This window comes from Phyllostomus hastatus, unplaced genomic scaffold, assembly GCF_019186645.2.
Source record: "Phyllostomus hastatus isolate PE091 unplaced genomic scaffold, TTU_PhHast_1.1 phas_contig_65, whole genome shotgun sequence".
In the NCBI taxonomy this organism is placed as follows: domain Eukaryota; kingdom Metazoa; phylum Chordata; class Mammalia; order Chiroptera; family Phyllostomidae; genus Phyllostomus; species Phyllostomus hastatus.
Genome location: NW_025333932.1, coordinates 14,744,990 through 14,767,192, shown reverse-complemented (window position 1 = coordinate 14,767,192; position 22,203 = coordinate 14,744,990). Strand labels below are relative to the sequence as shown.

General features: G+C 35.6%; 1 protein-coding gene across 1 annotated transcript in view; it reads right to left on the bottom strand.

Annotated features, from left to right (window-relative positions):
• Positions 1-22,203, bottom strand: part of CNBD1 (cyclic nucleotide binding domain containing 1) — a gene marked incomplete at its 3' end in the record, with an annotated part of 300,702 nt that overhangs the window by 95,274 nt on the left and 183,225 nt on the right. The window contains exon 6 of the mRNA XM_045849435.1: positions 681-826. Within this exon, the coding sequence (XP_045705391.1) occupies positions 681-826 (146 nt within the window). The remainder of the gene's footprint in view (positions 1-680; positions 827-22,203) is intronic.

The window sequence follows — 22,203 nt, the reverse complement described above, 5'->3', positions numbered from 1 at the left end:
TCCTGTCTTAACTATGAAAACCAAGCCTAGATTGTCATTAAATGTACATATCAATGATTTGTTTTCAAAGTGTGGTCCCAATACTAGCAGCATCACCCAGAATATTACTAGATATGCAAATTAATCCTCATCCCAAACCAACAGAAAAAGAAACTTCAGGAGTTGAACACAGAAGTGTGTTTGAGTGAGTCTTCTGGATGATTCTGATGTGTCTTGAGGTGGAGAAACTCTAGTGTATATCTTTAAAATATAAGCGCTAGTACATGAAATGCAATTCATTTCATGACATAATCTTTTTTTTAAAACATTTTTTAAAGATTTTTTATTTATTCACTTTTAGAGAGGGAGGGAGAGAGAGAGAGAGAGAGAGAGAGAGAGAGAGAGAGAGAGAGAGAGAGAAACATCAATGTGCCAATGTGCAGGTTGCTGGCGGTTACGGCCTGCAACCCAAGCATGTACCCTGGCTGGGAATCGAACCTGTGACACTTTGGTTCGCAGCCCGCGCTCAATCCACTGAGCTACGCCAGCCAGGGCCTCATGACATAATCTTACAAATGAAATATATCGAAATAGAACATTTTAACATGTGAAGTTAAATTATATGTATTATAATTAATAGAGAACTAAAAATAGTGACATTAATTTGATCTTGTCCAATGTTCCTCTATAGAGTCTGTTACCTGTGCTGCCTTTTACCCAGGTTTCAGAAATGACATTTTTACTAAATGTTTTCAAATGGTCATCTGTTAGCTGAGAAGCTAAATCTGGAATTGTTTTCAGCATCTTCCACACAGTGTTGTGTTCATGCTGCGTCCTATGAATGGGCCTTTAAGAAAGAAAAAGATTGCAAATTGAGAGATCATAGCACAAACACAAAGGAGTAAACCAAATAATTCTTGATTTTTGAGATCCCAATTGTGTATTTTCTTTTTATTTTAGGGTTGTTTAAGGATACCTGTGATGATGTTTTATTTTTTTTTCTCAACAATAAGGTGTACCTCCATGAATTTCTGGAAATTACCTGTACCTTTTTTAGAAACTCAGTACTTAAAGTATAAGGTTGTATCTTTTGTTATTGTCCTACTTGGAGTTCATTGAGATTGGATGAGTAGATGATGTTTTTCATCAAATTGAGAAATTGTTGGCAGTTCTTTTTTTAAATGTTTTCTACCCCTTTCCTCCCTTCTTTCCTTCTGGGATCCCCATCATGTTTCTGCTGATACACTTGTTGGCACCACATGTCTCTGAGTCTCTATATTGTTATTTTTCTCTGTCTCTTTGAGTGAATATTCTTAACTGATCTATCAGAAAGTTTTCTGAGCCTTCCTTCTGCCAGTTAAAATCTGTTGTGGATCCACTCTGGTGATTTTTTTTTTAATTCAGCCATTGTAGTTTTCAACTCCAAAATCTGTATTTGGCTTTTTCAGTTTTTAATCACATTGACATTATTTTTGTGGTGAGACATTATCATACTTTAACTTTATAATCTGTATTACTTCACATGTCCAACTACCTGCCTCTGATTCTTTCACTCTTTGGCCATCTAATTACTGGTCAGAAATTTCCTTAAATGCCTGAACCAACATACCCCCAGCTTTTGCTGATGGACTGGCTCTGTTATCATGCTTTTCTTTAATTTGTCAGACATGGTTTCCTTTATTTCTTTGAATCTACTCATAATAGTTGACTTTAACATTTTTGTCTACTAAAAATCAACATTGAATTCCTGAGGACATCATTAGCTGTTAACTGCTTTTTTCCCATATGTTTCATAATTTTTGTTGAGAACTGTGCATTTTAGATAATATAAAGTGGCAACTCTGAATATAAGGTTCCCCTTCCTACCCAGGGTGATACATCAATAATGTCCTATGAATGGGGCTCTTCCAGGGAGCTAGCAGACAAGTCTCATTGGCAATACTGAGGAGCTGTAACCAGTAGATCCCTCCAGGGATGCAAGGTTACTGGCTTTAAGACTGTCATAGAACTGGGAGAGGAGGATTAAAGTAGGTCAGGAAAAAGCCAGAAACCCTGCTCCTCTTCCCAAGAGTTCACCATTTTTCTTGAATATACTGTTTCTCATACTGTTACAAGCATTTGATTAATTTTCAGAGTTCTTAAAATATTTTGACAATTTTGGCCAGAATTTTACTGCTTTAGGAAGGAGCAGATATATAGAGATTCCACTCTGTCATACTGGAAGTCCTACACTCCACATAGTACAGTTTTTTAATTGAATTTATTGGGGTGACATTGTTCACAAAATAATACGGGTTTCAAGTGTACAATTCAATAAAACATCATCTTCACATTGCATTGTGTACCCATAGCCCAAAGAAAAGTCTCTTTCTGTCCCCATTATCTCCTCTTTGGCCCCTCTACCTACCCCTCCACTGTTCTATAACACACTGTTTCCCTCTGGCTATAACCACACTGCTTTCTGTGTGGTTATATACATATAAGCACATATGTATATATGCATATACATATATGTATGTATATACATATATACAAAAAGCATAGATATATATGCTTTTTTTGATTGATCTCTTCACCTTCTTTCATCCAGCCTCCCAACTCCTTACCTCTCTGACAGTTGTCAGTCTATTACATGCATCTATGTCTCTGTTACTGTTTCATTCATCTCTTTATTTTGCTTATTAGATTCCACATATAAGTGAGATCATATGGTATTTAACTTTCTCTGGCCACATAGAATTTTAAATTCTCTCATCTACAGCAATACCCATAACTCCTCCTATAGCTCAAGGTCAACACATATTTCAAGTGCCTAATGAAAAAGGGTTAGAGAAGTTCATATGACCATTGGTGGTAGGAGAGTCAAAACTATTTGGTAAAAACACTGCTAACAGAAGAGATTGGAAGAAATAATGCTTAAAGTCTAGAATTTGCTAAAAAATTACAGCTCAGTATCATTTTAATAAATGAATGGGCTTATAATTTACGTATTCTGACTAAACATGCAAAACATTTCCTATAATTAACCAAATTGCTCTGGAAATCCTATTACTAATAAATTCCCATTTTCAAATTCCTTCTACCTTTCCTACACTCAAAAACTTTCAAATTTTTGGAACGCCATGTTTGGACCATAAAGAAGCAGAGGGGTGGTAACTCACCCCCTATAACCTACTATTACCACCATTTTTTTTGGATGGTAAATCAAGACATACAGTTCTGAAAACTGACCTTTATTTCCTCTCTATAAATGTAGCTTTCCTTAACTTCCCTCTCAACCTCTGCCTTTATCCCTTGGCAGAAACTTCCTTTCCATACGTAATGCCTACTCTTCCTTTATCACAACTTTCTAGCCCATTCATCATATATAAATGTTTCAGTGAAAAAAAATAGATTAACAAAAAGATTCTGGTAAACTTGTAGTCAAGCAGAAAAAAAAAGAGTAATTCTAATTGCAAGAAAGTTTTCATTCTGAAAGGCTTACCAGAAGGCCCATGAAGGTATCCAATAATGAAAGTAAACTTTAGAGATGCTGATTATTTTCTATTTCTCACACATCATACATCAAAGAAAGTATCTCTAGATCCTGTCATAAACAATCAATTTTTAATTGGAAGTGAAGATATCTGGGGATAGTGCTAATTCATACATTTGAAGAGTTCTCAAATTAAAGAGTAGTTAAGAACATGGGGTACATATATTCTTCCTAATTGGTGCTTTAGGATTCTTAGGGTATGTTCCCAGAAGGGAGATCATTGGATCAAAAGGCATTTTAATTTTTTAAATTTTTGTTATTCTTTTTCATTGCTTTTTTATTGTTCTATTACAGTCATCCAAATTTTTCCAATTTGCTCTCCCTTGCCCCTCCCATGGTCCACTCCCAAAGTCAGTCCCCAACCCATTGTCCATGTCCATGGGTTATTTATACCTGTTCATTAATTAGACCCTTCCCCTTTTTCTCCCCTTATGCTTCCCCCCCTTCCCCTCTGGTAACTGTCAGTCTGTTCCTTGTTTCCATGCTTCTGATTCTATGTTGCTTGTTTGTTTCATTCATTAGGTTCCTCTTACAGGTGAGATATGGTACTTGTCTTTCACCACCTGGCTTATTCCACTTAGCGTAATGCTCTTCAGTTCCAACCATGCTGTCATGAAGGGTAGCAGCTCCTTCTTTTTGTCTGCTGCCTAGTACTCCATTGTGTAAATGTACCTCTTTTTTTTTTTTTTTTTGATCTGTTCATTTAGTGATGGGCACTTAAGTTTGCTTCCAGCACTTGGCTATAGTAAATTTTTCTGCTATGAACATTGGGGTACATAGGTAATTTTGAATTGGTGTTTCAGAATTCTTAGGGTATAATCTCAGCAGCAGAACTGCTGGGTTAAAAGGAAGTTTCATTTTTATTTTTTTGAGGAAATTCCATATTGTTTTTCACAGTTGCTGCCAGTTTGCATTTTCCCCAACAGCACATGAGTATTACCTTTTTTCTACATCCTCATCAACACTTGTTGATTTATTGATGGTAGATACTCTGGAGGCATTATTTACAGTGCCAAGATCTGGAAACAGCCCAACCAGCCATCAGTAAATGAGTGGATAAAAAGGCTGTGGTACATTTACACAATCAAATATTGCTCAGCTGTAAAAAAGAAGGAAATCTTACTTTTTGCACCAGTATGGATGATGAACCTGGAGATTATTATGCCAAGCAAAATGAGCCAATCGGAGAAAGATGGAGAAAGATAAATGCCATATAATCTTACTTATATATGGAATCTAATGAAAAAAATAAACTGACCAAGAAAGAAAGAAACAGCGACATGGATGCACAGAAAAAACTGATAGCTGTCCGAGATAAGGAAGTGTTACAGAACCAGCCAATGGTGTTCTAGAATAGCTGTAGGGTTCAACTGCTCACTGCCAATAACATGACTGCCAAGGCAAGAGTTTAATAAAAAAGGTTGTTTACTTAAAGGTTATATAGATTTACAGTAATGGAAGATTTCTGCCACTAAGTCCCACTTCCTTTGAAACCCCAAAAATGAAAATCCCTGCCTCCCTCTGCCAAGCCAGACCAATTTCAGAATATGCCACTCAGAAGTATAGTCTCTCAGAAGGACAGAAGACTGCAACTCAGTATTCCCAGTCCCTGTTCATCCCCAAACATGTCTCACAAGTCAGGGTGCACCAGCCTGAATCCTTCTTGCAGAGTCAGTTTCTCTTCTGTGGAGCTGACTTTACTCTAGCCATCAGCTCACCAGTGTGTCTGTGTGCTTGGCCAGGCTGTTCCCCTATAGCTTCACCAGCTCTGCCATCATCTTCTATAGGCAGACCTCCAGACAGACTTTCCTTATGTTTTTCAGCCTGCCCCAATTTTATGTCCTCAGCTCAGAACTTCCTGCCCAGCCAAACATCCAGCTTTTTCTATGGTGCATTAGTGTCCATAATTTTTGTGGGCTTCCCAGTGTTTTTTACTCTTTTATTGGTTGCCATCTTTAGTCAGGGTAAGAGTTCCCAGCCATGCACAAGCATCTGGGGTAGGCCTCCAATTCATGCAGCTCTCACAGGCACTGAGCTTACTTCTGGCTATGTCACAAGTCATTCTACTGAGTCACTCTGCCTGAGCACTTTCTAATAGTCACTACTCAGTTTGCCCCAGGGAATAGGCTTCTTCTGCGGCTTCTCACTTCTAAAAGTCACAAGCTGTTAATTTTCCTTTGTTATACAATGTACTTCAAATGCTGTGCTTTCCACTTTGTTGGCATTCTTTCCCTCATGCCCCTGTGCCTTTTTGAAGAATTTGAGAGGAATATGGGGTGCCCTACTTACAGGGAATCCACATGCTGTACCCCATTAGAGGAAGAGGAAGACACTGGATGAAAGAAGGTGAAGGCATTTTTCAAAGAACATATGTGCATGACCCATAGACATGGACAACAGTGTGGTGACAACCTGAGGAAAGGAGGAATGAGGGCTGAATGGAGGTAGGCAAAGGGGTAGGGGAATGGGGACATTTGTAATAGTGTCAACACTAACAATAAATTTAAAGAGTGGTTAAGATTATTTTATCTAACAATTTGAGTAGAAGATATGAAGAGGTTGATTTATTTCTTATTAAAAGGTACAATTAAGATATTAAACACAATAGAAGAGATCCTTGGGGAGTTACATAAACATTTCAAGTGCTAGCTTCCTTTCAAAATCCTCCTGCTGCTTGAGTTCTTACCATTTTTAAGTATATTTTATTAATTATGTTATTACAGTTGTCCCAAATTTTTATCTCCTGTATACCCTCTGCCCTGTACCACCCCACCCTCCAGCATTCACTTCCACTTAGTTCATGTCCATTTGTTGTGCTTAAAAGTCCTCTGGATCATCCATTTCCTATACTATTCTTAACCTCTCCCTGTCTATTTTGCATCTACCAATTATGCTTCTTAATCCCTATACCTTTTTACCTCATTCTCCACTCCCCCTCCCCACTGATAACCCTCTTTGTGATCTTCACTTCTGTGATTCTGTTCCTGTTCTAGTCGTTTGCTAAGTATTTGTTCTTGTTTTTCTAGATTCAGTTGTTGATAGTTGTGAGCTTTTTTTTTTCAATTTACTGTTCATATTTTTTATCTTCTTTTTCTTAGATAAGTCCCTTTGACGTTTCATATAAGAAGGGCCTGGTGATAATGAACTCCTTTAGCTTTACCTTATCTGGGAAGAACTTTATCTGCCTTTCCATTCTAAATGATAGCTTTGCTGGATAGAGTAATCTTAGAGGTAGGTCCTTTCTTTTCATAACATCAAATACTTCTTTCCAGACCCTTCTTGTCTGTAGGGTTACTTTTGAGAAATCAGCTGATAGTCTTCTAGGAACTCCTCTGTAGGTAACTCTCTCTTCTTCCCACTTTTAAATTTCTCTCCTTATCTTTAATCTTGGGTAATTTAATTATGTTGTGTCTTGGTGTGTTTCTTCTTGGGTCTAATATCTTTGGGACACCTTGGGATTCCTGGACTCCTTGGAAGTCTATTTCCTTCACCAGATTGTGGAAGATATCTTTTATCATTTGTTCAGATAAGTGTTCAATTACTTGTTCTTCCTCTTCTCATTCTGGCACCCCTATGATTCGAATGCTGAAGCATTTAAATTGGTCCAAGATGTTCCTCAGCCACACCTCATATTTATGAATTCTTGTTCCTTCATTCTGTTCTGGTTGAAAGTTTATTTATTCCTTTTGTTCCAAATTGTTGATTTGAATCCCAGTTCCCTTCCTTTCACTGGTCATCTGTATACTTTCCTTTGTTTCAGTTTGCGTAACCTACATTTCTTCCGTCACTTTACAACTGAGCTCAATCAATTCTGTGAGCATCCTGATTATCAGTGTTTTGATCTCTGCATCAGATAGGTTGCCTATGTTCTCATTGCTTAGTTCCTTTTCTAGGGTTTTGACATGTCCTTTCATTTGGGCCATGTTTTTTTTTTGTTTTGTTTTATTTGTATCTCAGTGCACATGATACGTTGTAAGGGGTAGAACCTTAAATATTTGTCAGGATGGGGCAATTCACCTGGCTGTGTTGTGGTGCTGTATATGGGGAAGTGGGGTCACCATCTGACATCACTAGAGGCAGATCCAGAAAGGAAAACTAGTGGTAAATATGAGTGGTAAATAAGAGGTGATCTTCTGCATGACTAGTGATATCTTCTTTCCAGCATAGCTTTCAAACATTCATTTCTTGCCCAACAAGTTTGTGCATATTAAATAACTAGAATATATACTATAGCTTATTTGTCTTCTTTCTTATAATAGATTTAATCTCTTTACACCTTTATTAATACTGAATCATTTACACTTGATAGTAAGACTGTGGAGAGTAAGGGGGGAATATATTTGTGGATGTGGGATTATTCCCTGGGCTTTGTGGTTTTGTTCTGGCAGAACCTATACAACAGCATATAAGACATGGGTGGTAGAGTGACCCTCAGTCAAATAGCTGGAGGCAAGGACCTTACAAAGAATGATACCAAAACAATCAAAACCCAAATTCACCCAGAGAGCCAAGATAATGACTTCCCAAGAGCACCAAGTTCAGGTGATCAAGGAGAATACACCAACTGAATCTCACAGATCTCCTACCATAGAAGTTCACACCACAAACCCAGGAAGTCAAAATAGATAAATTTAAGAAGCAGAGGCAAATAAGATGAGTCTAAAAAACAATGCAAAGACAAAGAAACAACCCCCAAAATTAAAGGAAATAAGGAATCCCAAGAAAATCCTAAATGAAATAGAGGCAAATAAACTATCAGATATTGAGTTCAAAACAATGGTTATAAAGCAGCTAAGTGAGCTCACAGAGAATTACCAAAAACTACAAGGAACTTACTGCAAACTAAGTCAACATGAAGAAGGAAGTAGAAACTATCAATAAGGACAAAGAGGAAATGAAGAATACACTTTTTGAATTGAAGAACACAGTAGAAGGAATCAAAATCAGGCTTGATGAAGCAGAGGATCCAATCAGTGAGCTAGAGGACAAAGTAGAAAAACATCTCAAAAAGAGCAATAAAAAGGAAAAAAACTGAAAAACAATGAAAAGGGGTTAAGGGAAAAGCAGGACAACATGAAACAGAGTAATATCCATATAATAGGGATACCAGAAGGAGAAGAATAGGAACAAGGGACAGAACATCTGTTTGAAAAAGTGATGATGGAAAGCTTCTCTAATTTCATGACAGAAAAAGCTACACAAGTCCAGGAAGCAGAAAGGGTCCCAATCAAGAGGAATTCTAAGAGGCCCATTTCAAGACAGTTCATAATTAAAATGACAGAATTCCAAGACAAAGAGAGACTCTTAAGGCAGCAAGGGAAAAGCAGGAAGTAGCATAAGACTAGCAGCTGACTTCTCCACAGAAACATTACAAAAAAGAAGGGAATGGCAAGAAATATTCCAAGTAATGATAAACAAAGGCCTGCAAATGAGACTACTCTATCCACCAAGGCTCTCCATTAAAATAGAAGGTCAAATAAGGAGCTTCCTGGACAAGAGAAGGCTCAATCAAAGAATACACCTCCACCAAACCAGCCCTGCAAGATATGCTAAAGGGGCTGCTTTAAGAAGAGGAATAAAAACAGTGTGAGAGAGAGAGAGAGGAACAAAGGTACAAAGGGAATCAAATGGCAATGAATAAGTACCTATCAAAAATAACCTAAAATGTAAGTGGATTAAATGCTCCAATCAAAATACATAGGGTAGCTGAATGGATAAGAAAACATGACCCACACATATGCTCACCACAAGAGACACACCTCAGAGCAAAAGACCTACATAGACTGAAAGTGAAAGGATGGAAAAATATTCCATGCAAATGACAAGAAGAATAAAGCCAGGGTTGCAATACTTATATCTGACAAAATAAACTTTAAACCAAAAGCCATAGAAAGATACCCAGAAGAATACTGCATAATATTCAAAGGAAGAATCCATGATTATCAACAAGCCTTTAAGGAGACACATCAAGAAAAAAAGAGAGAAGACCCAAATAAGCACAATCAGAAATGAAAGAGGAGAAATTAAAATGGACACTATAGAAATACAAGGGATTGTAAGAAACTACTATGAAGAACTATATGCCAAGAAATTTGAAAACCTAGGTGAAATTCAGGATAAATTTCTAGAAAAATATAATCTTCCCAAACTCAGTGAAGAAGCAGAAAGCCTGAACAGGCCAATAATAGTTGACAAAATTGAAGCAGTAATCAAAAAACTCCCAACACACAAAAGCCCTGGACCAGAGAGTTTCACAGGAGAATTTTATAAAACATTTAAGAAAGGGTTAACCCCACTCTTCAAAGAATTTTCCAAAAGATCCAAGAAGAGGGAAGACTCCCAAACTCTTTTTATGAAGCCAGCATCATCCTAATACCAAAACCAAATAAAGACACAATAAAGAAAGAAAATTACAGGCTGATGAACATAGATGCTAAAATCCTCAAAAAATATTAGCAAATTTCATCCAACAATATATTAAAAAGATCATACAACATGATCAAGTGGTATTCATCTTTGGGAAGCAAGGATGGTACAATATTTGCAAATCAATAAATGTAATACATCCCATAAACAAAATAAAAAACAAAAATCACATGATCATATCAATAGATATGGAAAAAGCATTTGATAAAATACAGCACCCATTCATTATAGAAACACTCGCAAAGTGGGAATAGAGGGAGTATTCTTCAAAATAATAAGGGCTATATATATATGAGAGACCTTTAGCCAACATCATACTCAATAGGAAAAAACTAAAATCTTTCCTATTAAGATCAGGAGCAAGACAAAGGTGTCCACTTTCAAAACTTTTGTTCAACATTGTGTTGGAATTCCTAGCCACAGCAATCAGACAAGAAGAAGAAAGAAAATGCATCCAAATGGGAAAGGAGGAAGTAAAACTGTCATTGTTTGCAGATGACATGATAGTGTACATAGAATACCCTACAGACACCACCAACAAACTACTCAATCTAATAAGTGAATTTGACAAAACAGCAGGACACAAAGTCAATATGCAGAAATTGAAGGCATTTTTGTGCACCAACAATGAAAAATCAGAAACAGAAATCATGAAAAAAATCATATTTGATATAGCAACAGGAAAAATAAAGTACCTAGGAATAAACCTAACCATGGATGTAAAAGATCTGTACTTAGAAAACTATACAACATCAAAGAAAGAAATTAAGAAAGACACAAACAAATGGCAACATGTACCATGCTCATGCATTGGAAGAATTAACATCAGCAAAATGTCGATACTACCCAAGGCAATTTATAGATTCAATGCAATCCTTATTAAAATGCCAATGACATATTTCACAGATATAGAGCAAGCACATTAAAAATTTATATGGAACCACAAATGACCCCAAATCACTGCAGCAATTTTGGGAAAGAAAAGCCTTAGGCCTGGGTAGTTAACAAAAGCCACACAAAAAGGCACAATAAGGTCTCAAAATACCTCAAAAATCACCTGTAATCTTGCTTTGTGACCATTTTCAATAGCAGTAAGCAAGATAATCATGGATTATTGAATACACAGATGTTTAGAAATTTTATTTAAGATTTTATACATCTTTTGTGCTTAGACACTTGAAAGAGCTGCTTCCAGGACACAAAATTGATGAAATCGATTTCTCTGTAAGAGAAACTGACTGGCAACTTTGTTGGGAATCTTAATTATACTTGATCACCTATTTTCTCTTTTTTGTGCTCAGAAAAATGTATTAACTGTGTCAGATTCAGATGGCAAGCAAAAGTTTCTAAGATTTTGGATTTTTGAGGTCTCCTCATAAACAGCCTCTACTCTCTGACTATTCACTCATTTATTTACTTAGCAATGGTTAACTTTCAGGCATGCAATATAGATAAAGTGTTACAAAATGCAGAGCACTGTGTGCCATGGAAAGTTAAGAGAGATGTATGTGATCTAAGGGTCAGAAAAGATTCCCCACAATGCCTGGTGTATAAAGTGACACCTGAAGAATTAATTGGGCAATGGAATGGAGAGAATATCCGTGTTGCAGGCATAGGGATTGCATATTCAAAGGTCAAGAGTTAAGTATTCCAGAAACGTTTGGTAAAGGGATTCCAGAGAAATCACAGCAGAGAGAATCGTGAGGATACTAAACACAGAGTGAGGCTAAAATGGCAGGCAAGGTTAAATGCCAGAGGGCACTGTAAACCCCGTGAAGAATTTTGGACTTTGTCTTAGGAAAAATAATATCATCCTAGGGCTTTATTAAGATCAATAACTGAAAATATTTGGATTGTTAAAAGTTCACTCTGGCTGCACAGAGGATGCCAGCATTCTTCTGATCCTGACTCATGGGAGGCCCTTTGTTCCTTCAGTACAGTTACAACACCTATGAGATGTTGGTTTCTCCTCCTTTCTGAAATGAATGAACTTCATATTAAATATCATCACCACCAACACATACTACATATTCAGTAGTAATAACAAATAAGTGACATGTCCTACCTGAGTACAGAAAGAAAAATCTGCTCCTAGTTCTGAGCACAGGTGCCCAGGCTGTGAACAGAAGACACATGACTCAGAACATCACCCAAGCCTGGGGATATGGATCCACATGACCATGGTTGCTGGGAAGGGTAAGGAAAAAGATTGACAATTTCTCCTTTTTCAATGAAATGAATTGTTTGGTCAGGCAATTAGCTTGCCTACAGTTCCCCCATCAAAACAGATCCCCTTGATCAGCAGCTATAGTAGTACAGTGGGTCCACTTCAATGTGGTATCACCTAGCTGGCACAAAATTCTGAAAATATGGCCTCAAATATATTTGTTTTCAATCTTTGTTCTTAGGTCTGGAAATTGTCTGAGTGACTGAGGTTACCTACCACATAACTCTGAGTCAGATCCAGACCCCCTCTGCATCAGAGCTGGGGGATTTTGGCAGTACATGACTCATAAAAGTTTGGTGGGATGCCTGTCAACATTTTCCACAGGGATCTGTGGTCTATAAATGAAAGATCACAGCATATTAGTGTATTCATACCTTTACATTAGTATTCCCCCATGGCTGCCACAGAACATTCTAAGTTCAAATCTAATTCTGCCTCTTCCTAGTTATGTGTTAGAACAGTCATTAATCTTTGTGAATCTGTTTTGTCATATAAACAATAATAATAAATCTGTTTTACAAGACTGCTATGGGGAATGACCAAATTTAAATGCATATTTATGTATGCGTGTTTATTTATCAAGTCCAGTATACCATAATTCCAAACTAATGACAGATTAAATCACCTCTAAGACAAGAAAATTTTTGAAAAATGTAAATGTTTTTAATAAAAGACTACTATCTAGTATAAAATCAGAGTAGAAGGGAAAAAAGATTAAATTCTGACAAGAAATGTAACTATTTTATATGAACTTAATTTACAAAAACACTATAAGAATAATTAAATATTTTCCTACAATACTTACATAAAAGTTAATCTTATGATTATTGGAGTATATATGAAAGTTTCCTAACTAATGATATATTTCCTTTTTAGTGTTAAAATTTCAAAGAAAAAATAATTAGTCATGCCAAAAAATAGCCTAGAAAGTTCAGGGACCCTTTTCAGAAAATTATTGTGTATGAAATAATAAAAGCAAATGGGGCATGCTAAAAAATATGAAAACAAGAAGAATGACACCATAAGGAATTAGAAAGTAAAAAAGTGAAAAAGACTCAGAGGGTAACATAACTTTAAAAACACAGTTCAAGCAATCCTTCAATGCAGATGAATTTACTAATAAATGGATCTGCCTTGGCATTTTTATTTATTTTGTCTAGGTTGCTCAAAATTAAGATTTATCATTCTGGAGGTTGTTCACAGTTTCAGGCCCTAAAAAAATAGGCTAGATTGTCACATATTCAAATTATGTTTAATTACACAGGAATAAATTACAATTCATGTACAGTTTTTTTAATTTCTCAAAGTTCAGCCAATTAAGTAGAAATTATTCTGAGCAATATTTCAAAGAAGTTTTATGTTAATTCAAAAATGTAAGAAGACATTTACAAATGCAGTCAGAAATGCACATTTTAATTCTTGGATATAAGACCACTGGCTGTTGTTAACAAAAAGCCATATTAACAAAATTGTCCATGTAACTAAAATATATTAATTAAAAATGACAGAAAAGTATTTTTTATTCATGCAACAGATATTTAAAGAACAATATCCAAAGACAAGGTAGTGTTCTAGGAATCAGCAGTAAACCAATAAATAAATATGAGATTGTTCTTCTCATGGATGTTATATTCTAAGAATGGGGAAAAGAGAACATTGAACATATGATTGATAGATACACAGATAGAAAAGTAAATATTTGGTAATTCAAGTTGTTATAGAGAGAAAAAATAGAAGTATGTAATAGAGAGTGACATGATGATTCTGATAGTCTAAAAGGTATCCAAGAAATGACTAGTCTTTGATACAATCAACACTGAAACAGAGAATTTCAGGAAGAAGGAGCAGCAAACAGCAAAGGCATAGTGGTGATAGGGTAGATAGAATGGAGGATTCTGCAGACAGGCAAAGAATTTGGATTTTATTTTAACTGTCAGAGTAAGCCACTGAAAATTTTAAAAAGAGGATAAGGAGATAAAAGTAATTTCATTTTTAATTTTCATATGTATGAAAAGTACAGCAACTTGTACCATGGTAGCCATAATGGAAATGGAAAGAAATCAAAAGACTCAGCACATTGTTGGAATATGTGCTTCACAGGACTTGCTGATAGAGGCATGAGTGAGAAAAGAGGATTACTCCTGTTCATTAACTGGGGTAAACAGGGTCACAGTACAATGCTGATGACCAAAATAGAGAAGACAGAATACAGGACAGGAGGAGAATTGGTTTTTGGTCCGTTTATGTTTATCAGCATCAACATATTATTTAAATACAAGGGACTCAGCAAAGTAGTTCAACATCAGTAAGGTTTATAACACAACTTGGTAACCTGAGACTAAACATACTGGAGCAATGGCTTAAAAACATCCAGTTCATTATTTAATGATATACTTTTCATGCATAATATATAACTTACTTATATATTAGGAAATAGAAAAGTATTTTTGTACATTTATGTCTTTCATTATTTCCAGAAAACAACTATCTATTATGTTTTCAAATATTGCTCTTCTTCCATTTCCTTTATTCTCTCTCTGGAGCTCTAGTTAGATATTGGTGTTCATTTTAGATTTCATATTTTTTAAAGTATATTTTATTCATTATGCTACTACAGTTGTCCCAACTTTTTTTTATCCCCTCTATTCCCGTCTGTGCACACTCTACCCTCCAGCATTCCCATCTCCACCTTAGTTCATGTCCATGGATCATACATATAAGTTCTTTGGTTTCTCCATTTCCTATACTATCCTTTATCTCCCTCCATCTATTTTGTGCTCATCTGTTATGCTTCTTATTCCCTGTACCTTTCCCCACCCCCCCATTATGCCCCTTGCCACTCTGTTGGGAATCACCCTGCCTGGTTTCAAATGCTGTAATCCCCCATGGCTAAGGCTGAGTAAGAGATCTTGTGGCCACAAGCCACTAAGAAGATAAACCTTATCTTCCCAGCTGGGGTACCACCTCCACCCCCATTATTTCACCCTGTTTGGCCCTGGGTGGATGACTAGTTAGCCAATGACTGGTAAGATTCCTCAAGGGGGGGGGTAACCTAAAACAGGCGTGGTTGCAATGGGGCCCTCAGGGAAGGACTTGGGGGGCTATAGAAAAGCGGGGTGGTAGACCCTCACACCTTGGCTTTGACATAGCCCAAGTTCTCATTCTGTCTGTAATAAGTCTCCTAATCTCTTGGCTGCCTTACTTCTCCTGCCTGATTTAAGCCTGAAACAATGCCAGAGGGCAGGTGCAGCCCTGGGCAGGAACAGGCGGTTCCTGGGAGCAATCAGACCTAGAAAAGAATGCTTAAAATCCTGTGAAACCTGCTTTGCTAAGAATGTCCTCAACTTTCTGATAAGGGTCTAAACATGAAATGAGTTTCTTTCCCAAAGTTTTATGGCCCTCCAGCTAACTGACTCTGAATCAGAATAAGCTCTCATAGTTCCTTGAATATTATCTATTGTTTGATCATTACTGCCTGATAATGATTGATGAGCTTTACCTCTATTCCTGTGCAAATTGAACCCAATGAAAGCCCATTGAGGAACAGGCTCAAGGCCCTTCTCCTCAGAGAGACTGGCCACTTCTCTTCCCCAAGCAGATCATGTCTTAGTAGACTTATTCTCATCTGTGGGGGATTGGGCAGGCTCTAAGTGCAGAGCTCCCCCACAGCCCTCCCCACTGATTATCCCCCATGTGATTTTCATTTCTGTGATTCTGTTCCTGTTCTAGTTGTTTGCTCAGACTATGTTTTTCTTTTTGTTTTTTTATGTTCAGTTGTTGATAGTTGTGAATTTGTTGTCATTTTACTGTTCATAGTTTTTTATCTTCTTTTCCTTTCATGTAATAAAGGCTTGCATATTTCTTAACACATTCTTCAAATTATACACCCCTTTGTACTTTCCATTGTATTCTGCTTAGCTCCTGAAATTCTTGTTTAAAAATATAACTGATTGAACAGGCAGGATAGCAAAAATTTCTCACCAGATTTTTCAAGCTGTCTATAGAACCCATTGTATTTTATTTTATTTTTATTCTTTATGTTGTTAGAGTTATCCAGTTTTTTTTTTCTCCCTTTCCCTACCTAGCCCCACCCTCTCCCCTCCCTAAATCAATCCCCCTATTGTTGTCCCTGTCCATGGGTTGTGCATAAATGCTTTTTGGTTAATCCCTTCACCATAATTCATCCCTCCCCCACAATGCTACAGAACCCTATTTATTTTTAATCTAAACTTCAAAATTATTGATGGATTAGAAGCAAAAAATTAAAGTATTACTTTTGCATAAACTAGTTAATTCTGTTTAATTATGAAAGTGAGAGACATAACTCACATTTTGGAAATGTCCATAAGTGCCATACACTACATGATGTTGCACCCATTTCACGTGATTTTTGTTTGTTTTATATTTATTTCTAAACTTTTCAGAACATTACAAAAAAGTTATATTTACTTAAATTAATTTTACTCCAGTTAAATATGAATGCTTAAACAATTTTGCCTTCATGTGATTCCATATCCATCCTAAAATTTGCAATTAAATATTTTTAAGAAATTATCACCAGCCCTACTCTTCACAGGTTATCTTAGTTCCCCTCAGCAATTTCCAGCTTTGGAAAAAAGCCTGCAGTTCAGTTTCCCTGCTCTTTTTTGAAACTCTAAGAAAATATCATAAAACTATGATGAAGGACTTCATTCTTTTTATTCCCAGCCTCACTGTTTCACAAAGCCTTTATTCATCTAAAAACAGCATTCTTTCTTACTTGTAATAGCTCTTCCAAATTTTGACACCTCTCCCAAACACTACCCTACCACTCTATCTAATGGTGACTCAAATGTCCTTATTTCATTTCCTTGTTAGCCCTTTCTTTATATTTGCTCTCTCTTGCCAAATAGTTTGACTTCAGTAAATGTTTGACAAATACATTAATAAATAAACACATTCAAGTGAAAGCAAACACAAGTAATTTAATAGCAGAATGTGAATGACTTTATTCATTTTGTGTAATTAAATCTGTTCATAGTTAAAGGAGTCTTTTTAAAACCTCTCCCATAAGAAGAATCTACCTAATTTAAAAGCAACAATTACATTATAAATGTAATATATGCTTATGGCTTATATTACATTTAAAACTTGGCTAGTATTAAGAGCATATGAATGATTTAGTGTGGGTCCTCAGTACTGTGAAATTTAAAAAGAGATCCTTTCTATTTTTTCAGAATATAAAATTTAATTGGACATATGTTCAGATTAGAACTTTGATAAGTATTCTTATAGAATTTTTACCAACTAACCATGTTCTTTCTTTTATACATCTGCTGCTCTTATTGAATATCAGGATTATTTTAAGTTTTCACCTTTTTGAGTTATTATTAAAATATATATGTAATATGTAAAGAACAATAAGACATAAATTATGGAAATAGCTATATTTTTGAAGACTTAGGAAATTTCTAAGCATAGACAATATTAAAAATGATTATAAAACCATCTACCCTGAATGGAATAGACATTAACTTGACTATAATTAGGAGAATTGGCTATGTGTTCTGATTTTTTTTGACAAGTTAGAAATAGTAAGCTTTTATAACAAGACTGACAGAAAAAAAAAGAATAAGATCATATATATTTACATCACCTTTTCCTCTTCAAGGAACAAGGAACAAAGAAATCAACACCAAATACAACTCATGCACTTCACTTTTTAGTTACAACAGCATTGATGTCTGTGTCATTGTATCATTGAAAATACAGAAGGAATGCTAAATATGCACAGTAAGATTTCATAATAATCATTTTATGTAGCAGATACACAGTCAAAGGCCATTTCCACTCAATGTAGTGAATGCCATGTATTAACTATAAAGCCTGCAGATTCTTAAAAATAAAAATAATTAACAATGTTGACAGAATGTTTTTGAATGTATGGAATGTGAAAACTGTAGAAGACATGTTACTTTTACAGTCTTTTTTAAAACTTAGTATTTGCTAAAATAGAAAAAGATTTAGCAGACCCAAGAAGTAACACTTTGTTGTGTGTGGCAGGAAGGAAATTCCAATGAGTAGCATCCTGCAGATGACATCTGATAATGGCCACTACACATATGATCACCAAGTTTCCTTCTCTGGGGCTTTTTGACATTTTATACTGTGGCTTTTATTACTTATTAAAGTGTTTGATGATATATAACATGATATCTTGACAACTGAAATGGTTGAATCTTTGACATTTTTATATTTTTAACATAAATCTTAACATAATATAATTTTTAAAAATTGTTTTTTAAAAATTCTCTCCCCAAAACACTTTATTTCTCTGGGAAAAAAAAATTTTGGTAATCTCACTCCATATCATGACTTCACTAAACAGCAAATCATCTGTTTAATATTAATAGGTCAACTAAATCATCAGGGATCTTTTACATTTAATATTTTATAGGATAGTTGTCTTCAAGCCCCATGTTTCAAAGTCATTTGCCAGCAATAAGTGAGAAAAAGAATAGATTATGTTTGAAGAAGTATCAGTTCTTTCAGTCTATAAAAATAAATGAGAATTGCAAAACTTCTGAAGGAAAATAGACCTAAATTTACATCCTAATTCTGTCATTTATCAAGTGGATTTGATCAACTTACATGACATCTTCAGCTTCTTCATCAGTTAAAGAGAAACACCTGTATTATGTAATGGGACTCCGTGTATGTGTGTGTGTCAATGTTAATACAAAGTGTATGAAGTGCTGACATGAGGACTAATTGCTATGTACCCAGCAATAAATGAGCAAAAGAAGTGTGTGTGCATTAATGTACTGCTCTTTGTGAGAAATGGGTCCCTGTGTTTGAGTAATTACAAATATATCTTCTCCTTTTTTAGAGCTTGATCTTGGTAAAACTAATATAGCAAGTTAAGATATTTTTGCACCAAGAACTTAAGAATACAAACACAACTTTTTATTTCTCTGAAAAGTATTCTTTAAGTTGACACTCCAACTAAGGGCGAGTAACAATCATTCTTATCAACCTGTCATTTTAGGTATGAATGAAAGCTGGGCAGTTCCCTGGACCACTAGAACACTTGTGGTCAGGAGAGGCTTTGATGCTTGCTGTCTAGAGAGAGACTAGGAATCTAACCCTTGGCCTCTAGCCATCTGGCACCAGCTCTTCTGATTCCCGGGCTTGGGTGTGCTGCCTTACGTAGCAACTTCTTCCATCCCAATCACAAGAGATCTTTGAGCCCACCAGCACAGATAGGCTCTCAGGTCACTGGACACCAGCCACTGGTCCACACCATTCTAGCTGAGGGAATCTCTCTGCTGGTTCTTAGGATTCATGCCGACTGGTCAGTGTATTCTCCCATTGCCCAATATGCCCACATAGTTCAGAAATTCAAAGAGCAGCAATCTTCTGGTTTCCTAGGTTCCCCACCTAAGTCTGATATTAGTCTCTCTGGTGAAAGCTTAGCCTGCTAAGAACAGAGGCACTTTCCTTCCAGAGACATCATCCTTTGCTATTCTATTCTCTTTTCTTCAACCAGTCCTATCAGAGATTCTGTTTTCTATTTTTGTAATAAAAATGCAATTATAGTAACAATGATAATAAAACCCACAAGTATTTCTGTTCCACTTTATATTTTCGCTGTGATCTCACTTCCTTTTTACACAGAAAACCAAGGTGAAGTTTGAGTGGAAAGGACTAAGAAGTAAACAAAGAAAGGTCAAGGATGATAAAAGCAAGGCCTTCACACCTTCACACTGCCATGTCTTCATACCATGAACAGGGATTTATAATGAAAAGTCATGATGTTAAGAATCTTTTAGCTTCTCTAGCCAAAGGATGCTTTCATAAATAAGTGGAATCCCTCCTATTCAGCAAAGCTTCCCTCAATTGATCATAATTTGTCTTATAAATCTCTAAGAAAATCATTTAGTGATGTTCTTATGTATTCTTCCACCAGGCATTTGTTAAGAATCTGTTATTGAACAGGACCTGTCCTGGTTGATAGAAATCCAGGAATGAAAACAGGTTCTAATCTCATGCAATTCACAGTCTAGTGGAGAGGACGATGCCCAAAACAGATAGTGATGTTATGTTTACATTTTCATGTGAATGTTACAGAGGAACACCAACCCCAGACTAGGCCATTAGGAATTCCCATTAGTTAAAATTAAAGGATTAGCAATTGTATATCAGCAAAAATTGAGGAAAATGCTGTTCCCAATAAAGAGCAGGAGTAGCCCCAAAAGAAATGTGTGTAGGGATTTAGCTCAACCACACCACAGAGATGAAAAAACAAAAAAACAAACAAACAAACAAACAAAAACATGCTCACAATCTAGGCAGCCAGCAATGAATGAACTTGACTTTTTCCTCTAGGTTGAAAGTGAGATCTTTGACAGAAAACCAGCAGGAACGTGATCTGGTCAAATTGCCCATCAGGTAAGCCATCTGGAGATGGTGCCTAGATGGCTTCTAAACTGCACTCACCTGATTTTTGTGCCTCAAAGTTGCTCCTTAGTTTTTCCATGCAATTAAGTTTTACTGTACTCAGTGTGTACCCTCCTAAATGCCCAAATAATAGTTGGAATTTGGGCTCTAAGTAAAACTTGGTGAATCAAAAGTTGAATAAGTAGGAAAAAATTCTCCCTCTGTATTCTTAAACTGGTGAGATAAAGAAAAGCTAACACGACATGGGATGCCCTTCCTCATTCTGGGACAACCAACCATTCAGGTTACAGTATTTGAAAAAAATAGCTAGTCTCCTGAAAAATAATTCTAATTATATATTTTTGTTGTTTTTAAAATGGGATAAATTTGAAATAAAATAGGTATCAAGTTTCTTCTCTTCTTTTCCACAGGGCTTCAAGAAAAAAAAAAGAACCGCTCATTATCACACAATCATAATTATGGCAGAAACTCTGAAAAGTATTGTTCTATAACCTGGTGAATGAAATACACATTAGTCATCCCAAATAACTTTCTTTCTTATTATTTAACAGCCTCTACCTAGAACAGAGATTTTCCTATGTCTCATCATTATAATTGTTCTTTATCAAACTCTTCCTATTCTTATGTTTTCCCTATTTTTCCATAAAATAAGGGTATGAAAACATCCATAATAAAAATGTATGCTTCTGGCCCACATATTCTATCATATTCTAAGCACACAGATTTCACACAAGAGAACAGCATTATCTTCCATTCATTAGGATGTTAACAGAAATCTCATGTGTAATTTAAACAATATCATGTACTTTGAACTTGATGACAATTATAAATCACTCAACTTGACAACAAATGCTGCAGAATACACATTCTTTTCAAGGAAACATGGGAAATTCACAAAGATAGACCATATCTTAAGCCATAAGACAAGTCTCAATAAACTTCAAAACATTAGAATCCTGCAAAGTATGTTCCCTGACCATAGTAAAATTATTTATAAATGAATAACAGTATATCTCTAATAAAGACCAGATATTTAACAAAAAATCACACTTCTGATAAAAGTTGTTAAAGGAAAACTCAAGAAAGAAATTTTTAAATATTTAAATTGAATAATAAAAAATAACAGAAAGTATGGGATATGGCTAAAGCAGTGTTGGAAAAACATCCATTGTTTTATGACTTTATGTACATAATAAATAGCTGTTGTCATTGTTAGTGTGAAAAACTAAATAGACATTTTTGTGTTCAATATCAATATATCCCTTGCCCCTCTTCTTTGCCTCTTTTTAATTTTCATTAAGTTATAAAGATACAATCTTAAATGCTCAGCATAATGATACTAAACATAGAGAAAAACTGTGTTAAATTCAAATAAGTTCTTCTCACACATTCAAAAACATGATGGCTGTTCCCACATAAAAATATTTCTTGCCATACACAGATACATATATGAGGGGGAACCCCCAATAAATAAAATTTATTTTTTAATTGTATATTTATTCTTATGTGTTTAAACTTCAGTCATCTTCAAAGTACTCTCCATTTGATGCAATATACCTATTGAGACTTTTCTCCAATGCTCAGAGCAGTTTTTGAA